The 24,135-nt window shown below is 37.1% G+C and overlaps 1 protein-coding gene across 10 annotated transcripts in view; it reads right to left on the bottom strand.

The window, feature by feature from the left end:
- Positions 1–24,135, bottom strand: part of ABCC9 (ATP binding cassette subfamily C member 9) — a 153,512-nt gene that overhangs the window by 84,687 nt on the left and 44,690 nt on the right. For all 10 annotated transcript variants that reach the window (XM_035028090.1, XM_035028088.1, XM_035028086.1 and 7 more), the window contains 7 exons: positions 23,536–23,688; positions 22,534–22,689; positions 20,441–20,575; positions 18,028–18,190; positions 13,383–13,423; positions 12,127–12,269; positions 2,753–2,861 (listed from right to left, as the gene is read on the bottom strand). In XM_035028090.1, the coding sequence (XP_034883981.1) occupies positions 2,753–2,861; positions 12,127–12,269; positions 13,383–13,423; positions 18,028–18,190; positions 20,441–20,575; positions 22,534–22,689; positions 23,536–23,688 (900 nt within the window). The remainder of the gene's footprint in view (positions 1–2,752; positions 2,862–12,126; positions 12,270–13,382; positions 13,424–18,027; positions 18,191–20,440; positions 20,576–22,533; positions 22,690–23,535; positions 23,689–24,135) is intronic.

Here is a 24,135-nt window from a genome sequence, read left to right as displayed (position 1 = left end):
TGTTGACAGAGATTTGAGTCGGAGTTCCACAGATGTAATTTGAAGAGACTTTGGCTCTAGAATGTCACTAATTCTCCATGGAGATTCTACAGCCAAAACCACTTAACTCTAAGCTTTTACAGAATACATAGCATCTTAAGCTCTCAAGAAGTTTCCATTAGTGTTATTTTCAAACACACAGCTTTTTTCATTCCATTTTAAAAAGTTTGTCGTTTGTGGTTTGGCCCATCAGCAGTGATGAATGACCCTGAAAGACATCAGAAGTCCAGTCTGGTTTCAATAACCCTGAAGATATTGAATACATTCGAAGAGGATTCTTTTTTCCTTCCAAAAACCTTTTCTCAGTTCAATTTTTCTTCTATCCCTCATCTCATACAAAAGGTTCTTCAGATTTCCCTAACTCCACAAACTTGACCTCCTACATCCTCATTCTTGAGGTCATCCACTCTGCTCATCCCCACATCTCTGAAAGATGACCTCATAAATTCTTTGGTAATCTCTTATAATCCAAAGGATGACAACACTGGTTCTAATCAAGTACTTGACCTTCCTGCTGCCTCAAAGTATAGACACTCTATAATGTATTCTTGTCTTTGTGTCCATGTCCACACAATAGCAAACTAGCACTTTGAGGCATGGTTACTCCAGTGTATACATGCATGGGTGGTATCTCCTTCTCAGCCAAAATCACACTGGCTCAATAAAATAACAAAAAAGTAAAGTAAAACTCCAGAAAAGCAGAAGAAAACAGCAAATCTAAATATAGTTGAGTGCTCATCTCAACTATTTTTAGCAGTTTTAGACATGATGTAGAGAAAAATTTAATATAGATTGACTTCCTGGAAGACTTTCCAAGCCTCAATTAATTCCAGTCAGAAGATTGCATGTGTAATTTTGTTTGGGTATGAAAATAGTAAATATATTCATATTTTTGTCTGATATTAACACAAATAACTAATACTAATTATAACATGACCCACTTTAGAATAGTATCTTTCTATTTTATTGTTATGAAACATACATATTAATTTTAAAGACTTCTTTCAGAATTTTTCAGACACACCTTTCAAAAAAGTGATGTGATCCAGTCTCATTAATTTAAATATCTAATGGCTAATGACTCTTAAACTTACATCTCCAATGCTGACTTCTCTTCTTAGATGTCATTGAATATCTCAAAATTGTCATGTGCAAATATACCTCTTGATTCTACCTCAACACCAGTCCACTCACATCTTAGTCTCCCTATCCAGTCTATCAGCAAGTCTTTATCAACTCAACCAAAAAAAAAGTACACTGAATTAGATTACTTTCTCATAATGTCCACTGCAACTGTCACAAAAACTAATTCTAACCATCGTCATTTCTTGCCTATGTTATTGTAATAATCTTCTTACTGATCTATCTGTTCTACTCTTGTTCCCACTGATTACTCAGCCCAGTAGTAAAAGTGATCTTTTAAAATATAACCAAAATTGGGGAGCCTGGGTGGCTCAGTCGTTAAACATCCAACTCTTGATCTCAGCTCAGGTCTTGATCTCAGGGTCCCAAGTTCAAGCTTCACGGATAGATAGATAGATAGATAGATAGATAGATAGATAGATAACCAAAATTCTATCAGTCCCTGCTTTAAAACCCTCCTATGGTTTCCTATTGCATGTCAATACAATCCAGACCCTCAATCCTTGTTCTTACCTTGTCTTATCTCTCCACTCTTCACCAGGCTTCAACCAAAGTGTTTCTCTGTTCCTTGAGCACACCAAATTCATTCCCACCTCAGGGTCTTTGCATCTCCTGGTTCTCTGATTGAAATGCTTTCTTCCCCCAATCTTTGCTGAACAGGTATGTACTCTTCATTCAGGTCTCAGCCCAAATGCCAGCTCTTCAGAGGGGGCCTTTCTGGGAAATGATCACCCAGCTTCCAGTATCCCAGTCACTCTCTCATACCCCTATTTTATTTTCTTCTCAAAGGAAATTATCTCACTTTTTAAAACTTGTTTATCATCTGACTCCTACCTTAAAAAAGCTAACTGTGACAAAGAGGAGCTTGTTTGCCTTGTTCATAGCTTATCCCTGAAGTGCAGAGTAGCCAATAAGTTTAGAAACACAGGCAAATATATGGTCCATGTCATATTACATGTAATACATGACAAAATAATATTGAACATGTTTCCAGGATGTATGTAGATATTGAGTAAATATTTGGGTAATGGATGAATAAACTGGAACAGGAGTTATAAGACTCAGGTTTTAATTCTGGCTCTGCTGCTTACTAAGTTTATGACTTTATTTAAGCCACAAAATACACAGACTCAATATATTCAGTTGGAAGATAAAAATAAGGTGATATAATGTTATATTAAGTGAATCAAAAGATATAATGCATCAAAAGCACTTTTTAAACTAAAAAGTATAATACAGCTAAGAAGTATTAAAAGAATATGGTGTGGGAGTTGTTAAGCTTATTTAGCATTATTTTCATATAAAGTTTGGGGCAGACAACCTTTTAACTTTTTTTTCAATTGAACATGTGCTGTCCCTCTTGGAATAATTCTTTGATGATTCCTAATGACAAACCTTATACAACTGTTTATGAATTTTAGACTATTGAAGTTTTTGTAGAAGCAGGTGGCAATTTTTTACATAGGTTAAAAGTGGAGCTTACAATTTCTTCTAATTGCACTCATTTACAATCATCAAATCTTGGAGCTGTTACCTATTCACAGCTTCAATAATAAGAAAAAACACTTACCACTCCAGTGTGTTTCTTACAGGACTCAAAAGGAAGAGAACCTTCACCAGTTCGCCAGCTATCCTCACCAATCTCATCACTCAAGAGAAACTCATTCAGCTTTTGAACACTGCAAAAACCAACCAAACAAAAAAGGGGTTAAAAATAAAGCCACCAACAATGAAGTTCTACTAAAATAAACAAGCATTTCCCTCACTCATTATCATGTTGAGCAAGCCACCTCTGAGAGTCATTTCTCAAGACCAACTGGGAATTCAGCTCTGAGGAACAAGCGTCCTAACTAAATTGCCCAAGAATGATGGACTCCCAGGACCTGGGACTTTCAGTGCTAAAACTAGAATTGTCTCAGGAAAACCAGGAACAATTTGTCACCCCTTGAATGCAGCCAGATTTTTTTGCACTTTTTTTTTTTTTTTTTTTTTGCAATTATGTCTTCTTGTCAAAGACAGTAGAGTTGAGAAGGAATTTGAAACAGAGTGGTTAAAAATAATAATGCCAATGAGGGAAGTATCCATTATTCTAATTTTACAAATGAGGGGAAATAAGTTATAGAGAAGCTACATAGCCTGCTTAAAAGCATTTAGCATATAACACACAACTCTGGGTCCATGACCATTCTGCTATCTTGCTTAAGCACTATACACTACACATATTTTCTGAACCTGGCAAGAAGACGGGCCTCTACAGAGTTGCTGTTCGGTGTTGACAAAGGACCAACAGCATCAGCGTCACCTGGAGCTTACCAGAGACTCTCAGGCCCCACCCAAACCCTACTAAGTCAAAATGTTCATTTTCACAAGATCCAGAAATGCTTCATAAACACATTACCGTTTGAGAAGCCTGGCTCTAGAAGAGTGGTTTACAAACATCCTTTATTATGGTCTCCTTGGGCAGGGCACAAGACTCCTTGGCCCACCTACCCCTCCTATTCTAACTTTTTCAAACCAATTATAGAATCAAGAGCAAAAAGAAAAAACCAAGGAAACAACAACATGATTTGAAAACATCCTCCTATAAATAGAATAATATGCTAAAGGAAGTTGCAAAAGAAATGCTCCTTTTAGCATCCTAGGATGCTGAAGGTGAACAAACTAGATTGGCTCATGCAGCATCAACCACAGGGGATACATTGCCTGTGGTAGGAAACTAGAAAATAAAGATTTGAAACAAAAAATTTCTTTATATTCTTTTTCATTTGAACTTGTAGTCAAGTTAAGTGCCTCCAAAAAGGTCTACAAAGCTTTTTTTGTGTGTGCATATGTTTGTAGTGTGTGTGTGTGTGTGTGTGTGTGCGACAGACTAATAAAATGAAGAAAAGTAGTAACTCAGTCTCTTGCCTATTATCTTTAAGCCTGGTGGCCTCGCATGCCATAGAAACTGCTTCTTTTTATTGGAAACAGAAAGGTGAATAAATTCCGGCACTCTAATTATTAGCTTCCAAACTGCATTTACAGAGAACTAAAAAAGATAATTGTTTAAGAAGAATTTTGGTTGAATAATACTTCATATGTATACACTACATTTTATTTATTTATTTATTCATCCACTGATGGATATTTGGGTTGTTTCCACTTTTTGGCTACTGTGAATAATGCTGCTATGAGCCTGGGTGTACAAATATCTATCCAAGTTCCTGCCGCTTTGAATTTTTTTGGGAGGGGTATATCCAGAAGTGGAACAGCTACACCAAATGCTAATTCTACGTTGAATTTTTTGAGAAACCACCATACTGTTTTCAACAGCACCTGCACCAGGGTTCTGCGATTCCTGATACAATATAATAGAGTTATAACATGGATGAACCTTGAAGACATTATGCTAAGTAAATAAACCAGGCACAACCCCCCCACACACACCCCAGCAAATAGCATATGAGTCTACCTACATGAGGTATCTAGAAGAGTCAAATTCATAGAGACTGAAAGTCAGTGGTGGTTTCCAGGGGCTGGTAGGAGAGGCAATTGTTATTGATTAATGAATATAGATTCTAATTTGAGGAGATGAAGAGGTTCCAGAATGGATTGTGGTGATGGTTGCATGGTTGCACAGCAATGTGCATGTACTTAATGTGACTGAACTATACACATAAAATGGCTTAAATGGCAAATTTTATGTTATGTATGTTTTACTGCTATTTAAAAAAGAATTTTAGACTCCTCAAAAAAAAAAGAAAGAAAGAAAGAAAAGCTTCAGTTTGTGTACTTTCTTTGAGTCTTTGTCAGCAAACACTGACCATATAGACTGGAAAGCCAACATTAGAAATGCCTTATGAAATGGCCATTTATTTATCTTAAATGACAGGTATTTATTCTTTACTTTTTTAAATTTTATTTTATTATGTTATGTTAATCACCATAGATTACATCATTAGTTTTTTTTGTTTTGTTTTGTTTTTTAAGATTTTATTTATTTATTTGAGAGAGAGAGAATGAGAGAGAGAGAACACCTGAGAGGGGATAGGGTCAGAGGACGAAGCAGACTCCCTGCTGAGCAGGAAGCCCGATGCGGGACTCGATCCCGGGACTCCAGGATCATGACCTGAGCCGAAGGCAGTCGCTCAACCAACTGAGCCACCCAGGCGCCCTATATCATTAGTTTTTGATGTAGTGTTCCATGATCCATTGTTTGCGTATAACACCCAGTGCTCCAAATTGAGGTATAATTGACATATATTAGTTTCAGGTGTACAACATAATGATTCAGTATTTGTATATATTGCAACCTGATCAGCACAATAAGTCTAGCTAACACTGTTACCATACAGAGTTAGAATTGTTTTCCTTGGAATAGGAATGTCTAAGATCTACCTCAAAAGTAGTAGTGAAAGATCTTCTTTACCTTTATAGATTTTAGTGGTCATTCTGTTCTTATATTTTGAAGAGTGGATTTTAAGGAACACAGCTTTGTCATTCTAAGGAATACCTTTTAAACAATCTCATACTATGTCTTTGCACACGAAGGGAAGTCCAGTGGTCAGGCTCTTTTGCCTTTCTAACTCTATATCTAGCTGCTCCTGGCACATATTACTCAATGAATGTTTGCTGAATAAATCAAAGAAGGAATAAACCAATGACTCAGACATTTAAATAAAGTCAGTTGATTCAGTTCTCCATTTCACTTTTCTAATACACACACAAATCTTACTGAAGCTTTTATGGAATTAATGAGCCCCATTCTTGCTAAACATCAGGAAGCAATGGTCTCTGAGCATAACTGGGGCACAGAGAGAACTTTTTTCCTCTCTATAACATCCCACTTTGGAACTCCAATTACAAGGACTATTGGAGGACCCCAAGATGAATACTTCCCTGAACCTCCTCTTCCTTTCCCTTCCCCTGCCCTCATCATTCTAGGCTGAGGGTCCCTGGCAGTGCTATTTTGTCATTTTTTGTTACTATCTCTCCCGTTACACTGTGAACTCCTTAAGAGCAAAGATTTTCATCTTCAGAATCTAGCCAATGTCAAAAATACAACATAGTAATTTCTCAAGAAATGTCTGGTGAATGAATAAATGGGTAATACAAAAAGCATTTCCAATTCATATAAGGTCCTTTCAGAAATCACTGAGGCAGAGCAATTATGGAAAATGCATGAACCCTGACCAAGGGTGAAGTAATTTCCACCATGCTGCCAGGGTTATATATTAAAAATCCAAATCTGTTTATGCAGCATTCCTCTCCTTAAAATAACAAATGGCACCCCTTTGCCTTCCGCATCCTTAGCATCATTTCCAGGCTGCTCAGGATTTTACTCTCCAGCTTCATCCCCTTCCACCTTCCACATCAGAACCTGTCACCAATTACACTCAACTATGTTTAGTCCCCTAAATGTACCAAGAGCTCTCACCTACTTACTCACCCTTTCCCCCCTGAATACATTGCTCTCTCTGCTTGAAAATGGTTTCCCTTTTTCTTCAACTGACCAAGTCCTACCTATTCTTTAAGATCTTATGAAGGAGCCACTAACTCTTTTAAATCTTCACTGATGGAACTGCTGCCTTCTCACTCAATGAACTTCAGTGACCCTCATATATGGGCCCATGGTATTCTGTGTAGAGCTCTGTAAATAACTTAACACACCATATTGTACTTAGTTTCCCCTCCTGGTCTCTCCAACTAGACTGCAGGTTCCCTGTGGATTTCATTCTACCTTTCATCTTTGCAATTCTTAATACTTTGTAATGTACCCAAAGTATTAACAAGTAAATGTAGACCCACAGAAGATACCTCTCTGAAGCACAGAATGGAGATTAATAAAATGGGAGTAAATTAGTAAAATGGAAATTGGTAAAGTATCTAAAATACTTAGGCAATGTGCCAGGCCCTGTTCATATACTATCTCATTTAATTGTTTCAATCACCATAAGCAGGAGCTATTATTGTGCTCATTTAATAAGTGAGGAAGCTGAGCTATAGAGACACAAAATGATGTGCTGGAGGTTGAACAATGAGTACTCTAAGGCCGTACTAGGATTTGACAGCAGATGTATTTGATACCAACCAATTTCCTAGCCTGCCTCCACCATCTTTTTGGTCAGTGTTTTACTAATTTCTCGTGTGTTTGGATAATTCATACCAGTCTTTAAGGTTTTAGCTACACATGTTATTTTTTCACTTTTCAAATTTCACTTTGGGTGTTTAGATAAAGCTTGAGTACCTTGGACAGGTGCTATTATGTTAATTGGGAATAAGTGACTCTGTTGCTGGCAATTATGTGCTTTTCTTGTAAGAACTATAACATCTTGTAAACAGGGACCAGAGGTTGAAGTACTCATGCTCTATGATAAATATCAATAACAATTTATTTGATCAAAGGTAACTGTCCTGGACTAGCCAAGCATACATTCCTTTGGGAGGTACATAAGGGAAAGGATAAAAAGTTATTTTCCAACAGAGCAAAGGATTGGTTTTACACATTTTACTCTTGGCATATAACATCTTTGGACATAGATATTGCATTATACATCAAATACCAAAAACCTTCACTGAAATTATTTGTATAAGAATAGAACATATCAACTTATATCTTCCTCCAGAAAAGCAAAAACACATATATTATTTCCTTACAAATAAAGCAAAGTGGAAAAATGAGGCAAGCATCTTGGAAAATCTTCTTACTCTGTATTTTAATATTTTAGATAATAGTGACTTTTCCTACTCCTCCTCATTTCGTGACTCCGTTTTTGCAAATGTAGACTGGAATACGATATCATAAAATGTCCAGAAAACTCAAACAGTGTGGAATGTAGGGTTGTAAGGAGATAACCTGAATCATATCTGCCTCTTTCTTCCCTTTTATTATGTATACCTGGGGTCCTGCCCATTGAGCACCATGAAGACCATTTTGGCTAACAAACTAAACATTTTTAAAAGAAAGTATAGAATTTTCATGTAGGAAATAATTTTACATAGCATGGAATTTTCCTACATTAGAGAAGTTTGTAAGTCTCTCTTTTTTTTTTTTAATTTTTTATTTATTTGCGAGAGAGAGAATGAGAGACAGAGAGCATGAGAGGGAGGAGGGTCAGAGGGAGAAGCAGACTCCCTGCCGAGCAGGGAGCCCGATGCGGGACTCGATCCCGGGACTCCAGGATCATGACCTGAGCCGAAGGCAGTCGCTTAACCAACTGAGCCACCCAGGCACCCCAAGAAGTTTGTAAGTCTCTTACAGGCATGTGTAACGCAAGTTTGGGAGTATGTTGCACCCTCTTCTAGCCCACCAAATCTCTGAAGCAAAGAACTTATGACTTCCATGGTCCTGAAGAAGAGGTTTCAAAATCAGCTCACCAAAGTCTCCGATTATAAACAGGCTGCTCAGGTTGTTGTGGGCCAACTGGCATCAAAGACCTGCCATGGGTTCCCAGGCACAGAAGAAAATGCCAAACCCAGTCAATACTGGGAAAAAGCTCATTTGGGTTCCTAGAACCAGCACACGGTGGGGAAAAGGCCTGGCTCCTCTGTTGACCAGTCATCTCTGTAGGACCCACAAATCAACCACTGAGACTCATTTTAGAGAAGCAAGTCTTTATAAGCTGATTCTATTCAGCCTACGGCTTAGGAAATCGGGAGCTGAGCCCTGAAAACAGACTGGTCTTTATCAAACTGGCAAATGCCTTTCCCTGGAATGTAAACAAAAAAGAGTGCTATGCAGAAATATACAGTGAATATTATCCACTCTCAACTTCACCAGCATTTATTGCAGCAGGATTGTATACTATGGAGTGGGAGGGCACGCCTAGGTTTTTTGGTGGGGTTTTTTTTTTTCTGTTTTTTTTCTTTTTCACATAAACTCTTTAAGTCCTTTTGATGCTTGGTAACCCCCTGATTTCAGATAAGTTATTTGTTATAAGTCATCAACTAAATGTTTTTTATCCCCACTTGAGATACAAAGTCAAATTCCAATTAAAAATGAAACCATGAGAGGGACAGCTATGAAATGGAGAAAATGAAACTAAGGACCAAAATAGCAGACTTTGGCCATTCATCAATTTTATTGTTTGAAGTAGCTTCCCTTCCAGAGCACTGCCTAATTTGGAAGTGGCACTACGAAAATCAGTCCGTGTTCTGTACAACTGTTTCAAGAGGCAGAACAGTAAGAAAAGCAAAGGAGGCAGACGAGGCCAGAGAGTCTGTCCCTTAAACTCTGACAGCTCCAGAATTGGTTACCCGTGACAAAACCTACAGAACAGGGCTAAAATCATTTTGTGATACTATTATAACCAATCAGAACTTCAGTTTATAGTAAGATAATGCACATGCATCTTCCCGTTGTTTGGGACTGAGCCATTGTTAAACCAGTATAAATAATTGTCCAAAACTGAAGATTCTGGAATTTTAAATGTCAAATACTAGTTTTCTTCATAATACATAGCCATTGGGAAAACTATCTCATTTTAAAAGACCTTACAAGAAAAATTAATTAATTAATTAAAAAAAACAAAAGCCCTTACAAAAAAATATTCAACCTTGCTATCAGTGGCAACACCAGGCTTCATGTATTTAAGGCCTCTGTTTTCCAGTTTTCCTTAGTATTGTAACATCTTGACATTTCTTTCAAAGGCCAGCTGTGATAATGACTGCTTATGAAACATGCTGGGTTTTTATGAAGTTTATGAGATCTTATAAGCGAAATACTACTTGAAGACTTCTCTGTTCATAATAGAGTATCAGACACAGTAGACTGTGGCACATACAGCATTATATAATATAGTATAATAAAGTTTGGTAGCATACTTATTTATATAGCACAAGAAAAGTGGTGGGAAAATGGTCATTATCATATCACATCTACTTTTATTGTTGTGCATTGCAGGAAACTATAAGTCTGAGACAAAGTATACACTGGTTAAAAAAAACAAGAGAAGCGTATTTAAAATGAGCAAAATGTGGAAGGGTTTTGCAAAGTCTTTCCATTGGCAGAAGCCATGACCCTTACTTAAATTTTTTCCCTGTTAAATTAAAATTAAAACAGTAAATATGTGTTGATGGGAACATTGCCCATCACTATAACTGCAAAGATAAACTGAACAGCTTTACTGGAAAATATTATGGCCATTTTCATTTAAAAAATATTAAAAATGGGGGAGACTGGGTGGCTCAGTCATTAAGTGTCCGACTCTTGGTTTCAGCTCATGTCGTGATCTTGCAGTCATGGGATCAAGGCCCACACAGGGCTCTGCACTCAGTGCAGAGTCTGTTTCAAATTCTCTCTCCCTCTCCCTCTCAAATTAATAAATAAAATCTTTAAAAAATTGTTTTAAATGTGTACAATTTTTGACCTACCACTCTTTAAAAGCAACATAGCAATATTCATTAAGAACCTTAAAAATGAATCATGGAACACTACATCAAAAACTAATGATGTAATGTATGGTGATTAACATAACATAATAAAATTTTTAAAAAAAGAGGTAATCCCAGGAGAAAAAAAAAGAACCTTAAAAATGTGCGTACCATTCATACAACTGAACACCAAAGAAACCCCAAATAATCTAATTAAGAAATGGGCAGAAGACATGAATAGACATTTCACCAAAGAAAACCTACAGATGGCCAAACAGACACATGAAAAGATGCTCAACATCACTAATCATCAAGGAAATGTGAATCAAAACTACCATGCGATATCACCTTATACCTGTCAGAATGGCTAAGATCAAAAACACAAGAAACAACGAGTGTTGGCCAGGATGTGGAGAAAAAGGAATCTTCATACACTGTTGGTAGAAATGCAAACTGGTGCAGCCATTGTGGAAGACAGTATGGAGGTTCCTCAAAAAATTAAAAATAGAACTACCCTACAATCCAGTAATCCCACTACTGGGTATTTACCCAAAGAATGCAAAAACACTAATTCGAAAAGATATATGTGCCCCTATGTTTATTGCAGCATTATTTATAATAGCCAAATGATGGAAACAACCCAAGTATCCATCAACAGATGAATCGATAAAGAAGATAAAGATACACACACACACACACACACACACACGAATATTACTCAGCCATAGAAAAGAATGAAATCTTGCCATCTGCAACAACATGGTTGGAGCTAGAGAGTATAATGCTAAGTGAAATAAGTCAGTCACAGAAAGAGAAATACCATATAATTTCACTCACATGTGGAAATTAAGAAACAAAACAAATGAACAAAGGGGGAAATAAGAGACAAACCAAGAAACACTCAACTCTAGAAAACAAACTGATAGTTACCTGAGGGGAGATGGGTGGGGGGGATAGATGAGATAGGTGAAAGAGGTTAAGAGTACACTTATCTTGATTAGCACTGAGTAATGTATGGAATTGTTGGATCATTGTATTTTATACCTGAAACTAATATAACACTGTATGTTAACTATAATTGAGTTAAAATAAAAACTTAATAAAAATTTTTAAATGTGGATACTGTTAGAACTAGTATCCCTACTTCCAGAAATCTGTCTTAAGAAAACAATCAGAGAAAAGTTTAAAGATATAAAAAGATGTTTATATCAATGTTATTTATGTTGGGTAGAAAGTAGAAAAGCTCTAAGTGCCCAATAAGGAGGGAATCATTAAATTAACTTACAGTACTTCAAAACTATGGACTATTGTATAACCAATAAACATCCTGATCTTAATGAGGGGAAAAAATAAAAACAAAAAGTGAAATAAGGAGTCAAAAGCTACATAAACTCAAAATTTTTATTTCAGAATAATAGTTATTTTCATTTAAAAATAATTGTAAAAGACTGAAAAGTAGCATATTCAAATTTTAACAACGGTTATCTTGGGCAGTGATTTGAATGTTCTCTTTTATACTTTTTCAAATTGACTACCACCAGCATATATTATTTCTATAATCAAGCAAAGAATTCCAGACATTCCAGGGCATACCTTATGATGGCTTTGACTGCAAATCTGACCACTGTGGAGAGCAGGAACAGTGGGGTGACCAGGATATGAAAGAGAGACAGGGAAGCAAAAGCCTCTGCAGGTTTTAGATTGTTCCCACTAGCATACGCATGGGTCACGAATGTCTGCACAAAGAGAGAAGTTCTTTAGAACAAGCTGGAGAAAATTTCACAAATGCTTACATTCAATTTTACAAACCTAACCTATTTTGCTATGCCAGTATGTCCATCCCAACTCTGAAAACAATTACTTCACCCAAATTACTCCCTAACAAAAAGACTTCTTATTGATAGTCCTTAATGGTTTACATACCATCCTAGCAGTGAACTTGTGAGAAGGGCAGAGCAGATTCTATTTACAGATTAGGAAATGGACTTCTGTCAAATTACTGAGTAGGGGCATAACTGTGAAGTGAACCCAGAGTTCTTTTTTTTTTTTTTAAATGCTGGCTTTGAAGCATTTTTAGATTTTTTTTTTTTTTTGAGAGAGAGAGAGACTGAGAGAGAGAGCACATGAGAGGGAGGAGGGTCAGAGGGAGAAGCAGACCCCCCCGCTGAGCAGGGAGCCCGATGCGGGACTCGATCCCGGGACTCCAGGATCATGACCTGAGCCGAAGGCAGTCGCTCAACCAACTGAGCCACCCAGGCACCCCTGAACCCAGAGTTCTTAACAACCAATCAGGTTCTTTCCAACCAATACTAAATTTTCTAAGAGAAAAAGATGTTCCATTGTTTTAGGGTCCCTATTGTGGATCTTTACTAAATTTGCCAACATTAGTGTTCGATGCAGACTTATTTATGATTCTAAATGCAATCCTAGTTTGTCATTTTAGTTTGAAATGTAATGTACTTTTCTGGTTGTTGATCTAACACTATATTGATGTAAGAACGTCTGAGAACCAGGTCATGAAGATTACAACAGTTAGTTCTCAACTACTACTCATTTTGCACACTTGGCAATGTCTGAGGAGTGCAAGCGACATCTAATAGGTAGAAGCCAGGGAGGCTGCTTCACATCCTCATGCAGAGAAAAGGCCCTACCAACACAGAATTATCTGGGCCAAAAAGTCTATAGTGTCACCGTGAAGAAACCCTGGATTAGGACTATTAAAATAGGGACTGCAAGAGAAAACTGGCAGAAGTGAAGTAATATATATTACCACCCACACATTCTTGCTCATAAATCATTTCTAAACACTGACTTAGTTCCATTTCTAAAAGCAAGAGAAAGTTTCTTACAGCAAGAACAGCTGCTATGGGAATTGCTGCGTTCATGAAGACTGTGGAAAGAAATCAAATACATTAGGTTCATTGAACTGTGAAACATTTTCAGTAACTTTAATTAATCATCTATTATTACTTTAACTTCCCTTAAAGACAGAGAGGACCGAGTGCATTAAATAACATTTTATCCGGAGTCCACAAACATTGCTCTGTTGGTATTTCCTTGTTTAAAGTCGTATGAGTTCCCCCATATTAGTCTGAATCCAAAAATATTTTTTTAAACAGGGTTTTTTTTTTAAGATTTTAGTTATTTAGAGTGAGAGAGCATGAGAGAGAGAGAGAGTGAGCATGAGCGGTGTGAGAAGTAGAGGGAGAAGCAGACTCCCTGCTGAGCAGGGAGCCCAATGCAGGGCTCAATCCCAGGACTCTGGGATCATGACCTGAGCCGAAGGCAGACGCTCAATCGACTGAGCCACCCAGGAGCCCCAGAAAATACTATTTCTTATGGAAAAATTATTTTTTATGAACTGTTATAAACTGCAAAATTCAGATGAAATATTCCTTTAATGATACAAATAATTAGAATCCAACCAAATGTGCCTTCTTGAGAGTATTTATTTCCAGTCTATATTTCACTTGGTCCACCAAGCTAACTTAAATATATGAAAACTGAGTTATTATGCAGCATAAAAACAAGAATTTGACATCACTTCAAGTTCTCCTTCCAAAAGTGATATTTATTTTCAGTTATAGGCCTTTTGCTTAACAAAATAACTCCATTTCTTAAACCCTCTGCTTGTTTGAACATCTCTTCAGGAACATATTGCACTCACATTTGGTGAGCATGATATGTACAAATGAAACAAGGAAAACTCATTTTTTAAGCTAAAATGCTAGCATTTGGAGGTCATAGTAAAATTAAAAAGCCAAGTTGATGATTTGTAGTTATATTTTTCATAAACCATAGAATTCTAGGGACTGAGGAGTAAAAGAGTAAGTGAATTGGTAACAGAGTGAAAGCTAGAACCTGCTTTTTTTGACATGCAGGAGTGAATCAAATTCAGTCCTCATGACCACTGTACACAAAATCATATTGTGCTTTTGCAGGTCCAGATGTGGCTTGGTTATCAAATCCGAATTCTTGTACAAGACTGAGAATCCAAACACTGCCCTGAGGTTCATAACAGCACAGATGAGGAGCTACGTTTTTGCCTCCATCTTCTTTCTCTGGCTATTGTCACCCTGTTCTTTAAGTGTTTTTCTTTCTTTTCCCCTCATCATTGTTAATCATTCATTTCATAGTACACTCCTTTGAATAGGTAATATCCCCTTGATGAGGAAGACCAAGAATAACTGCTATTTGATTGAAAACCATTTATACAGCAATCTGCACCAGGTACATGTAGTAGGTACTTTTCCTATCCCATTACAAAGATGAGAACGAGAAGCTTCAGGTCACACAGCTGGGATTCAAACCAATGCAGTCAGGCCTCTCAGACTGCTCGCCACCACCTTGCTCTGCATTAACATGTCACAAGCATTGAGGTATGATAAGAGTGCTTTACATACATTCTCATATTTAATGACCATAACTACCCTATACAATAATGAGGAAGTAGCTTAAGAAGGATAACATGCAAGATTCCAAACTAGGAAGTGATAGAGCTTGGATTTAAATCCAGATCTTTCTGGTCTCAAACTGTATGTTCTTGGGGTGCCTGGGTGGCTCAGTCGGTTAAACGTCTGCCTTCGGCTCAGGTCATGATCCCGGGGTCCTGGGATCGAGCCCCACATCAGGCTTCCTGCTCAGTGGGGAGTCTGCTTCTCTTTCCCTCTGCCCCTCCCCCTGCTTGTGCTCTCTCTCAAATAAATAAATAAATAATTTTTTTAAAAGCTATATGTTCTTTTCACTTCTCCATATAAGACTCTATCAAAGTGAAGAGAAAAAAAACACAGTACTGTCTTTTTGCCTTTTACCAATGGATTAAATCCATAAATAGCACAAGACCATTTAGCAACAGAAACTAGGAAATTAATAGAATTTCTCTTCCCCCCAGATATTATCTCAACTGGCAAGAACACTGATTCATAAAAGCAGAGATGAATCTTCAGTTCTACTAGTAAGTGTCCTGTTTAACTTTGCTTTTCAATATTTTCAGATACCACTGATTGAGCACTTTTATGTTTCAGGTACTTTTCTAAACACTTTACACACATTATCTTATTTAATTCCCGAAGACACTCTTAATACTTCCCAGCTTCCTGATGAGAAAACTGAAACTCCTCCAAATACTAACCAAGGCTGTAGAGCTGACAAGGTGCTGAGACAGGATATCATTTCAGGTCAGCTTACCCTCTAAGACTCAGTAGTAACCACTCTGTTATACAGCCGACTTTTTCCTTTCATTATTTTTTATTTTCTTGTGATGCTCTACAAATACTATTTATAAAATATATATATATTAATATATTATAATATTTTAAATATATATATATTTTTAAAGTAGGTTCCATGCCCAGCATGGAGTCCAATGCAATGCTTGAACTCATGACCCTGAAATTAAAACCTGAGCTGAGATCAAGGGTCAGACACTTAACCGACTGAACCACCCAGGCGCCCTTATTTATAAAATATTTTTAACAGTTACTGAACAGTGTCACATTCACTGCCTCATTTTATTCTCACAATATACCTGTGATAATAATTTATTATTATTACACTAATTTTTAAATGAGGAAACTGACGAATGGAGGTTAGAGGGCACGAAACCATTTACCAGGTGCTTTATATGAAATAATGAGTCCGAAGCACTTGACATCGTGCCTGGAATAGAATCAACAATCCAATCAACATTTGTATCATTCATTATTTTAATCTTTACTACAGTCCTACAGGGTAGACATTATTATCACCTCATGTTACAAATGAAGAAATTGGGGCTTGGAGGATACAAGTAACTTGGTCAAGGCCACACTGCCAAAAAGGGGCAGAGCTGGGATTTATAGACAGCACTATGCAACTCCCATAGTTCAAGCTCTTAATCACTAAGAACACTGTACATAACCATATCATAAATCTTACAAGTGGTCCAACTGGGAATTTTACACCATTGACTCAAGAATTCCTGCTGCCTATCATAAACACATGACTCTGTATTTTTACCTTCATGATTTCTCGTTTTTCTCCCTTATTATGGCCTCCTCTGTCCTCTCCTCTTTTGTATCTGACTTTCAAAAACCAACCCAAATTTCATGTCTGTAGACAGACAAACTGGATTAACAACACACCTCTGCCATTTAGTAGGTGGATGATTTAAGGGAAGTTCAAGTTACTTAAGCTCTCTCTCCACCTCAATCTTTTAATATCTAAAATGGAATTAATAGTAGAATCTAAATCACTGAGATGTTGGGAGGATTAAACGGGATGATATGTGTAAAGCCACTTATGGCAATAATTGGCTGAGTATCTCAATATATTTTTATTGTCATTATTTCTGGCAGCATCCATCCTTCTCATGAGTATTTCAGTCCACTGCAGAGAGAAATATACATTCCTCTGTCAGGGTCACCAGATTATAGTACTATTACATAAACAAGTGGATATCAATCATTCCATCTTCTAGCATTTTGACACCATATTAGCAGTGGTGCAGAACTGGAAGATAAATCTCCTTCCCATTTCATTTCTAATGCATCAGGCATCAGGGCTAGAATAAATGAGCTATACAAACCAAATATTTTCTCTAAATCTATTTAACAAACAAGTAATTATAATCTCTAAGAACTAAAGTAGTTTAGAATTCAAGAGGAAACAATATATTAACCTCCAGAATTTTAATTTGTTCAGTCTTGGGAACAATAGAGATAAGCAAAACTGACACACGAACCAAATCAAATGTTAGTGGGAGTAGAGTGGCTAAGTCTCTAAGAATTGTACTAACATAAACTTAATTATTCTTGAGAGTACTCAGTGTCACTCTGAGGGAAAAACAACAATTTTTTTAACAGTTGCTTTATAAAAATTAGAATTGAGGATATAAGTGCTCCATATTTAAAAGTTCTTGAAAATGTATTGGAAAAGAGGGTTTTATGTGAATGAAACTTGACTTCTTTCACTCAGAAGTGTTGACATTTCTTCTTCTCAATTTTCAAAAATTTCATTTTAAGTATTGTCTTCAAGAAAATATAATATCATAAGCTCCCAGAGAGACAGGTAGACAACTACAGATAACTTCTGAGGATCTTTGGGGATAAGAAGGTCAATAATACTATAGTCAGATCAACTTAAGTAAACAAATTTTTACCGAAAACCCACTATTCATCCCAGTGGTAATTGATGTGATGGTTTCAATTACAGGTACTATGCTCATCACCATCCCCATTTTACAGATGAAGAAACCAAGGATTTCAGATGCAAAGTAACATGACAAAAGCACACATCTTAAAAGGAAACAAATTTATGTCTACCTGACTCTAAGCCTACACTAACCCTGCTCTTTAATTTAAATTTAAATAGGCTCATGTGGCTAATGGCTATTGGGCAGCACATATGTAGAAAATGAATGGGCTTCCTCAGATGAGTAGAATGTTTCAGGGATCACAACCTAAAGTGAATAGGCCACATGTTTTTTTGGTGGTCCTTAGAGCAATGGCAACTTACTGGAGAGTGATGTATAAAGTGCAAAGGTTTTGAGACTGGATAGTTCTTTCATTCTTGTTTCTTCTACACTTTTGCAAAAGATGTGCTCCCAGGCATATAACTTCAGAAGTTTGATGCCTTTCAATATTTCATTTGTTTTCTTCAGTCTCTCAGTAGAATAATCCTATAAAACAAAAATAAAAAAACAATGCACGCTGCATCCAAGTGAATCAAAGAGGCAGGACTATATATATAACAGACAGGGATGGGCCAGACCTTGATTTCTGCCTGGCCCTGCCACTGATTGTGGCTTTGAGATCCCTTGGGGGTGGGGGGCACGGGGGGAGGGGGGAAGAAGGCAAACTCTCTGTGTTTCCACCTCCAACTCTAAAATGAAGAGTTGAATGAAATGGCCTCAAATATCTTTCCACCTAAAAACTCTCATGATTCTGTTGCTTTAGGTTAAATAAAAGCAGTTTCTTAAAGTTTCACAATTTCCTTAAATAATGTCTGCAGATAGTGTGTATAGACATTTAGGGAAATGATACAGAGATTTCCAGTGGCTCCTCCTAACATCTAACTCATTCTCTCCTCAGCACTATCACTCGTAATTAGAAGAGAAAACAATGACTGTAAGAAAAGTCAGTTTGCCTCTTATTTGGGAATGTGAGGGTTGTTATATGTTCACATTGCGTGTGTTCATATTGTGTCTTCATAATACACTTACTGAAACCAAGGCTATTACCTTTAACTTCAAGAGATTTCTATATACTTCTTCATACGCTCTTGTTTAAGGCCTAACTTAGATTTACTCATTACTAAGAATTTGGATTAACTGTAAAAAGATTTTTACAAAAGCCACAATTTACTCAACTGCTACAAATTCCACCACCACCAAGTATTAGAATATCAGTAAGGTACATTATGACCTATGAACTATAAAAAGGAGCAGGGCAAGTGGCCAAAAGGCAGAGAGGAGGAAGCAAAAGTAGCAAATGGCTTGCGTTTTATTCATCTTCTGGTCTCTACAGGGTCTTAGATGCCTATCAAATGATTGTTGCATGAGTAAATGAATACAGTATGGCAAGCTCAATGAAAGACATGTTTGAGGATAGTCATGTCTCCACTTTGTAGAGTGGAGTACTCTGTATTCCTCTCTGTATTCACGTCCTGAAGTAAAGAGGGGTAGATGGCTCAGACAAAAAATAATGAGTAGCCTCACCTGGAGCAGCAGAAAAACAAGTGATGGAAACCACCTGCATGACAGGCAACTTGCTTGTCACAGCAGAAACTGACTTGGGGAACAATTTCATCAGTGGCAGCATTCCTACATTTTATGCCTAATTTACAGACATCCTTGCTCATATTTAATCAAACTTTATTTCTAAACATGAGGTCAACAATTTTATTATTTGCAAATATTTCTTTAAAAGAAGCCAATTCTTGGGCACCTGGGTGGCTCAGTTGGTTAAGCGACTGCCTTCGGCTCAGGTCATGATCCTGGAGTCCCTGGATCGAGTCCCGCATCGGGCTCCTTGCTCGGCGGGGAGTCTGCTTCTCCCTCTGACCCTCCTCCCTCTCATGCTCTCTGTATCTCATTCTCTCTGTCTCAAATAAATAAATAAAATCTTCAAAAAAAATAAAAAAAATAAAAGAAGCCAATTCTTGGGACACCTGGGTGGCTCAGTCGGTTAAGCGACTGCCTTCGGCCTGGGTCATGATCCCAGGGCCCTGGGATCGAGTCCCACATCGGGCTCCTTGCTCAGCAGGGAGCCTCCTTCTCCCTCTCTCTCCCTCTCCTTGTGTTCTCTCTGTCACATAAATAAAATCTTTAAAATAAATAAATAAAGAAGCCAATTTTTACTCAAAAAAATGATTTCATGGTACGCTGAAGCCAGAAAGGTTAATAATTGGGCTTTTTCTTGCTTGCCAAGTTGACCACGAACATATTCAGCCAGAAGAGCTACCACTAAAATACTTGAGTATAACTCCATAGATCATCACATGGTTTGATTCAATTTGAGGGAAATTTAACTTCAGAAGCAACAAACCTGATGCTTTCTTTGTTCTTTGATCCATGTGTCCCATGTCAATAATTAACATCCAATGGGCTCAAATACACTTAGGTATATTCTCTAGACAAGTGATCTAGAAGAAGATCCAACGCCTCATCACCTCATGGCACTTAAAAACATCAGGAATTGTACCTCCGGTATTTTGAGTCTAAGATCATCAAATCATATGTTTCAAATCCACTTTTAAATAGTGGTTTTTTTTGCAACACAGAAAATACACATTTGCTGCCTAAGATTTGAAATGAAATATGATAATTTCCAAATTATTCTGAGTGGTATGTATTCATTTCCCATTATTTTAAAAATAAAACAGCTTACTAGATTTTTCCTAATCAAGTTTCCAAAAGATGTGAACTTACCAGAGTGCTTTTCTGAGCCTCTGCCAACTTTGTAGCGATGAAGTACTGAATTGGCGCAAGGAGTACAATGACGGCTGCACCAACCAATGCGCTTGATCCAAGTAAATTATAGAGCAGAATCACTCCCATTATGATCTAGAAAGGAAAACATACGGAAAAGGGAAAATGAACAGGGGTGTGGGGACCACTCAATGAGAGGAAATATATTTTGGTGGAAATGTACTACTTCTTCATTAGTAATTGATTAATAAATACATTTATTTGGAAGTCAACTCAATGAAGAACAGTTGGGTTTTCCTATGTTTTACTTGGGGAAAGCTAAGTAGTAGGAATTTATTTTTAGTCTGATGATCTGTACAACCGGTGTCAAACCAATTTACTGCATGAGGCTACAGACTGGTCCCCCGAAGCTTCTGACCTTCTAAGACAGTCTTCACATTTTTAAAAGGACATGAAATTTTTCTTGAAAATGTTATCGCCCACTGTAACTGACATTCTGTATTGTCATGGAATTCTACTAGCTTTTCCAGTCAGGAAGGATGGAAAGCAAGAGGCAGCACCATAATGTAAGTGAGTGCTGGATGGTTGTTTGCAGGCTAAAGGAATAATCTGAGCTCCTCACATCCTCAATGACCCCAAAAGTCACTTGACAACAAGAAGGCTTAGCTTAACTAAAACTGTGAGGAAGCTAAAGTTGGTGGTCCTCCATCACACCTCACTTCCCTTTTAAAATTTATTTCCCCAAACCCAGGGCTGAGCCACATAAGCCAACCCTCTCTGGTTTGTCACTTTCTTCTTCTTCCTTTAAAAACTTAGGATTTGACCCCGCAATCTCTCTCCCTACTTTTTTTCCTCCAGTAGCTCAGTTTATCATGGCTAAAAATGTCAGCTAATGAACTATATCCATGTAGTTAAAGCATTTAATCTTTGTGTGTTTGCCAATGATAACAGCTTAACAGTGGCCTTCTGGAGGCAAGTGCACATATTTACTGCCTAGCCAATTAGGCTTTTGAGGGATTCCAATCAAAATGAAAGTTTCCTTAACATCACTCATGATGCAGTCATTCAGAGGCAGCCTGGGATTTTTGGTACATTTTAAATTATATCACGTAGGCAGCCACCTACTTGACCTGTATATAAGTACATATTGGTAAAATGAGACCAAGCATATTTTAAATCTTTCCTTGTGCCATGCACTGTGCATGATATACACTTTTATTTGACTTGGATTTCCATTTAAAACTAAAAAGGCAAACACATTTTAAAACTACCATATATTCTGTATTATTGTATGCATTTTAATAAACGTGGCACACAGGGACAAAAGTGACAGACTGGATTGAATAAGATCTACAGTTTAAGCTCTGTCTATAGGATGCAAACTCGAGGTAACCAAAAATATTCAACATCACACAGAAGAAAGAACTGAAAATGTTTCTTTTGCTATTTTTACCCAATTAGGGGGGAAAAAACTGCATCTTTGCTAAAATGCTATTCTCCATTAAAAAAAAAAATAGCTAAATTTCCATCCAGCTTGTTAGTGTTCCTACCACCTAATAAAGTTTGACATTTTATAATACATCAGCTATTGAAACTATGGGATGGAATACAGCAATTGTTCTACTTTAGAAATGCTATAAGAGAGTCTGTTAAAATGAAAGGGGTCAAGCCTTGGCTCTGTGACTTGACTGAATTTGGTCAATAACAGTAACAACTAACAAATACTGGATGCCCATGAAATGCTAAGCATTATGCTGAATGTGTTACACATACTAACTTACTTGTCTTGACAATTCCAACAGTTCTACGAGGCAGATACTATTATCATTCCCATTTTAAAGTTGAGGAAACGAATGTTTTGAGGATTTAAACACTCGTGCAAACAGGGTAGAGCAGATATTTGAACCTAAGCAGAATTCCAAACCCCACTTTCTTAACCTATGTCAGAGCATTTCTGAGACTCTGCTTTCTTCTATATAAAAACAGTATAATATCAGCATATTCAAAAAGTTTGCCCTTTACTGAGCTAAATACCTTATACTCCTCTTGTTTTGTTTCCTCTGCAAATGAGAATATTACTTATATTGATCTACCTGAACGGGCATTGCCCATAGATTGGGACACAGGAACAAGAACCACATGAGTTGATTGGTTTCAATGGCAACCAAGTTATTGATCTGTCCCAGGGTCATCTCACCCATGGATAAATTAGATGTAGATAGCCTAAGGATTTTATTGTATATCATGGCCTGCAAAAAATAAAAACAAAAAAAGTACTTGAAGCTCTACACTTAATCAACACTGTTTATTCACTTTTATTGAAAAGATAACATTTTAAATTTTCCTCGAGAAAAAGGGGGGGAAAAACCTAGAATGCCATCTTCTTAAGTCAACCACTATCTTCATTTTAGCATACTTTCAGTCCTCAATTACATACAAACTTATTTTCTTGTGATATAATCAAAATGCATATTCAATTTCAAACATAAGCTCTAGAACAAACTGAAACAGAGATAAATAAAAGAAAGTTTTCTTTCTTTCTTTTTTTTTTTCAGTAGGCTCCACACCCAGCGTGGAGCCCATCCCAGGGCTTGAACTCACGACCCTGAGATCAAGACCTCAGCTGAGGTTAAAGAGTCAGATGCTTAATCGACTGAGCCACTCTGGTGCCCCAAAAGTTTTCTTACTATTACAAAAGGTTTTAAAAATTCAGTGGGTTTACAAATTAGCTGTTTTTTTAATTAAACAGCTTCTAGAAGTGTTGGAGTTGTAGTATCAAAGTAAAAACAGAATAGGGGCGCCTGGGTGGCTCAGTCGTTGAGCGTCTGCCTTCAGCTCAGGTCATGATCCCAGGGTCCTGGAATCGGGCCCCATATCGGGCTCCCTGCTCAGCGGGAGGCCTGCTTCTCCCTCGCCCACTCCCCCTGCTTGTGTTCCCTCTCTCGCTGTGTATCTCTCTGTCAACTAAATAAATAAAATCTTAAAAAAAAAAAAAAAAACAGAATGAAAAATAAAATTGACTCCACTACCCTTCTATCATCGGATGGTATATAGGCATTTTCAAAAAACAAAGATCATTCTAAGCTTGTACATACCAGCAGAGCTCCACGGAGGTTAATGCCAGTCTCTATGGTTACATAGTAGGAAGCTTGCAAAAATGTCCTTTGCAGGATAAGGGCCAAGAAAAGAAGAACTGCTAGTACATAAGCATTTTCAAGAAATTCCTTTGATGAAAGGGTTTCTGAAATCTTGCCCCAAAAGAAAAGGACATAAATTAAAGCTGGTCTTTTCATATGGCAGTGTATAGTTCACATCTATTAAATGATACATGATTTTTAAATATAAAAACTCAGTGTCTTTATAACAGCAGTGAAATGAGCCACAACAAGGCAATTTTGGCCTTTCCTCATGTCCACAGATACAGATTCAAACTAGTTCAATGCATAAAATCCCAAATTGATCATTAAGATTGCTGGAAATGCCTGATTGTAGAAAAAAGGTACATTTTAATTTTTTAAAAAATTGAGTATATCTTCCGCAAAGATATATTATTCCATCCTGAGAAGCAGTAACTGAAGATCAAAGTTAATTTAGACTGTAATTCAGAAGTAAAAACCACAATACTGATAGTTGGTCAGCAAGACCACTGAAACAGAAATATAATTTCTATATCTTTGCTAATTTAAAATAATTCC

The sequence above is a fragment of the Mirounga leonina genome, unplaced genomic scaffold, assembly GCF_011800145.1.
Source record: "Mirounga leonina isolate KUSES-001 unplaced genomic scaffold, KU_Mleo_1.0 Mir_201, whole genome shotgun sequence".
In the NCBI taxonomy this organism is placed as follows: Eukaryota; Metazoa; Chordata; class Mammalia; order Carnivora; family Phocidae; genus Mirounga; species Mirounga leonina.
The sequence above is the reverse complement of the archived record's forward strand: the minus strand, read 5'-3'. Positions and strand labels throughout refer to the sequence as shown.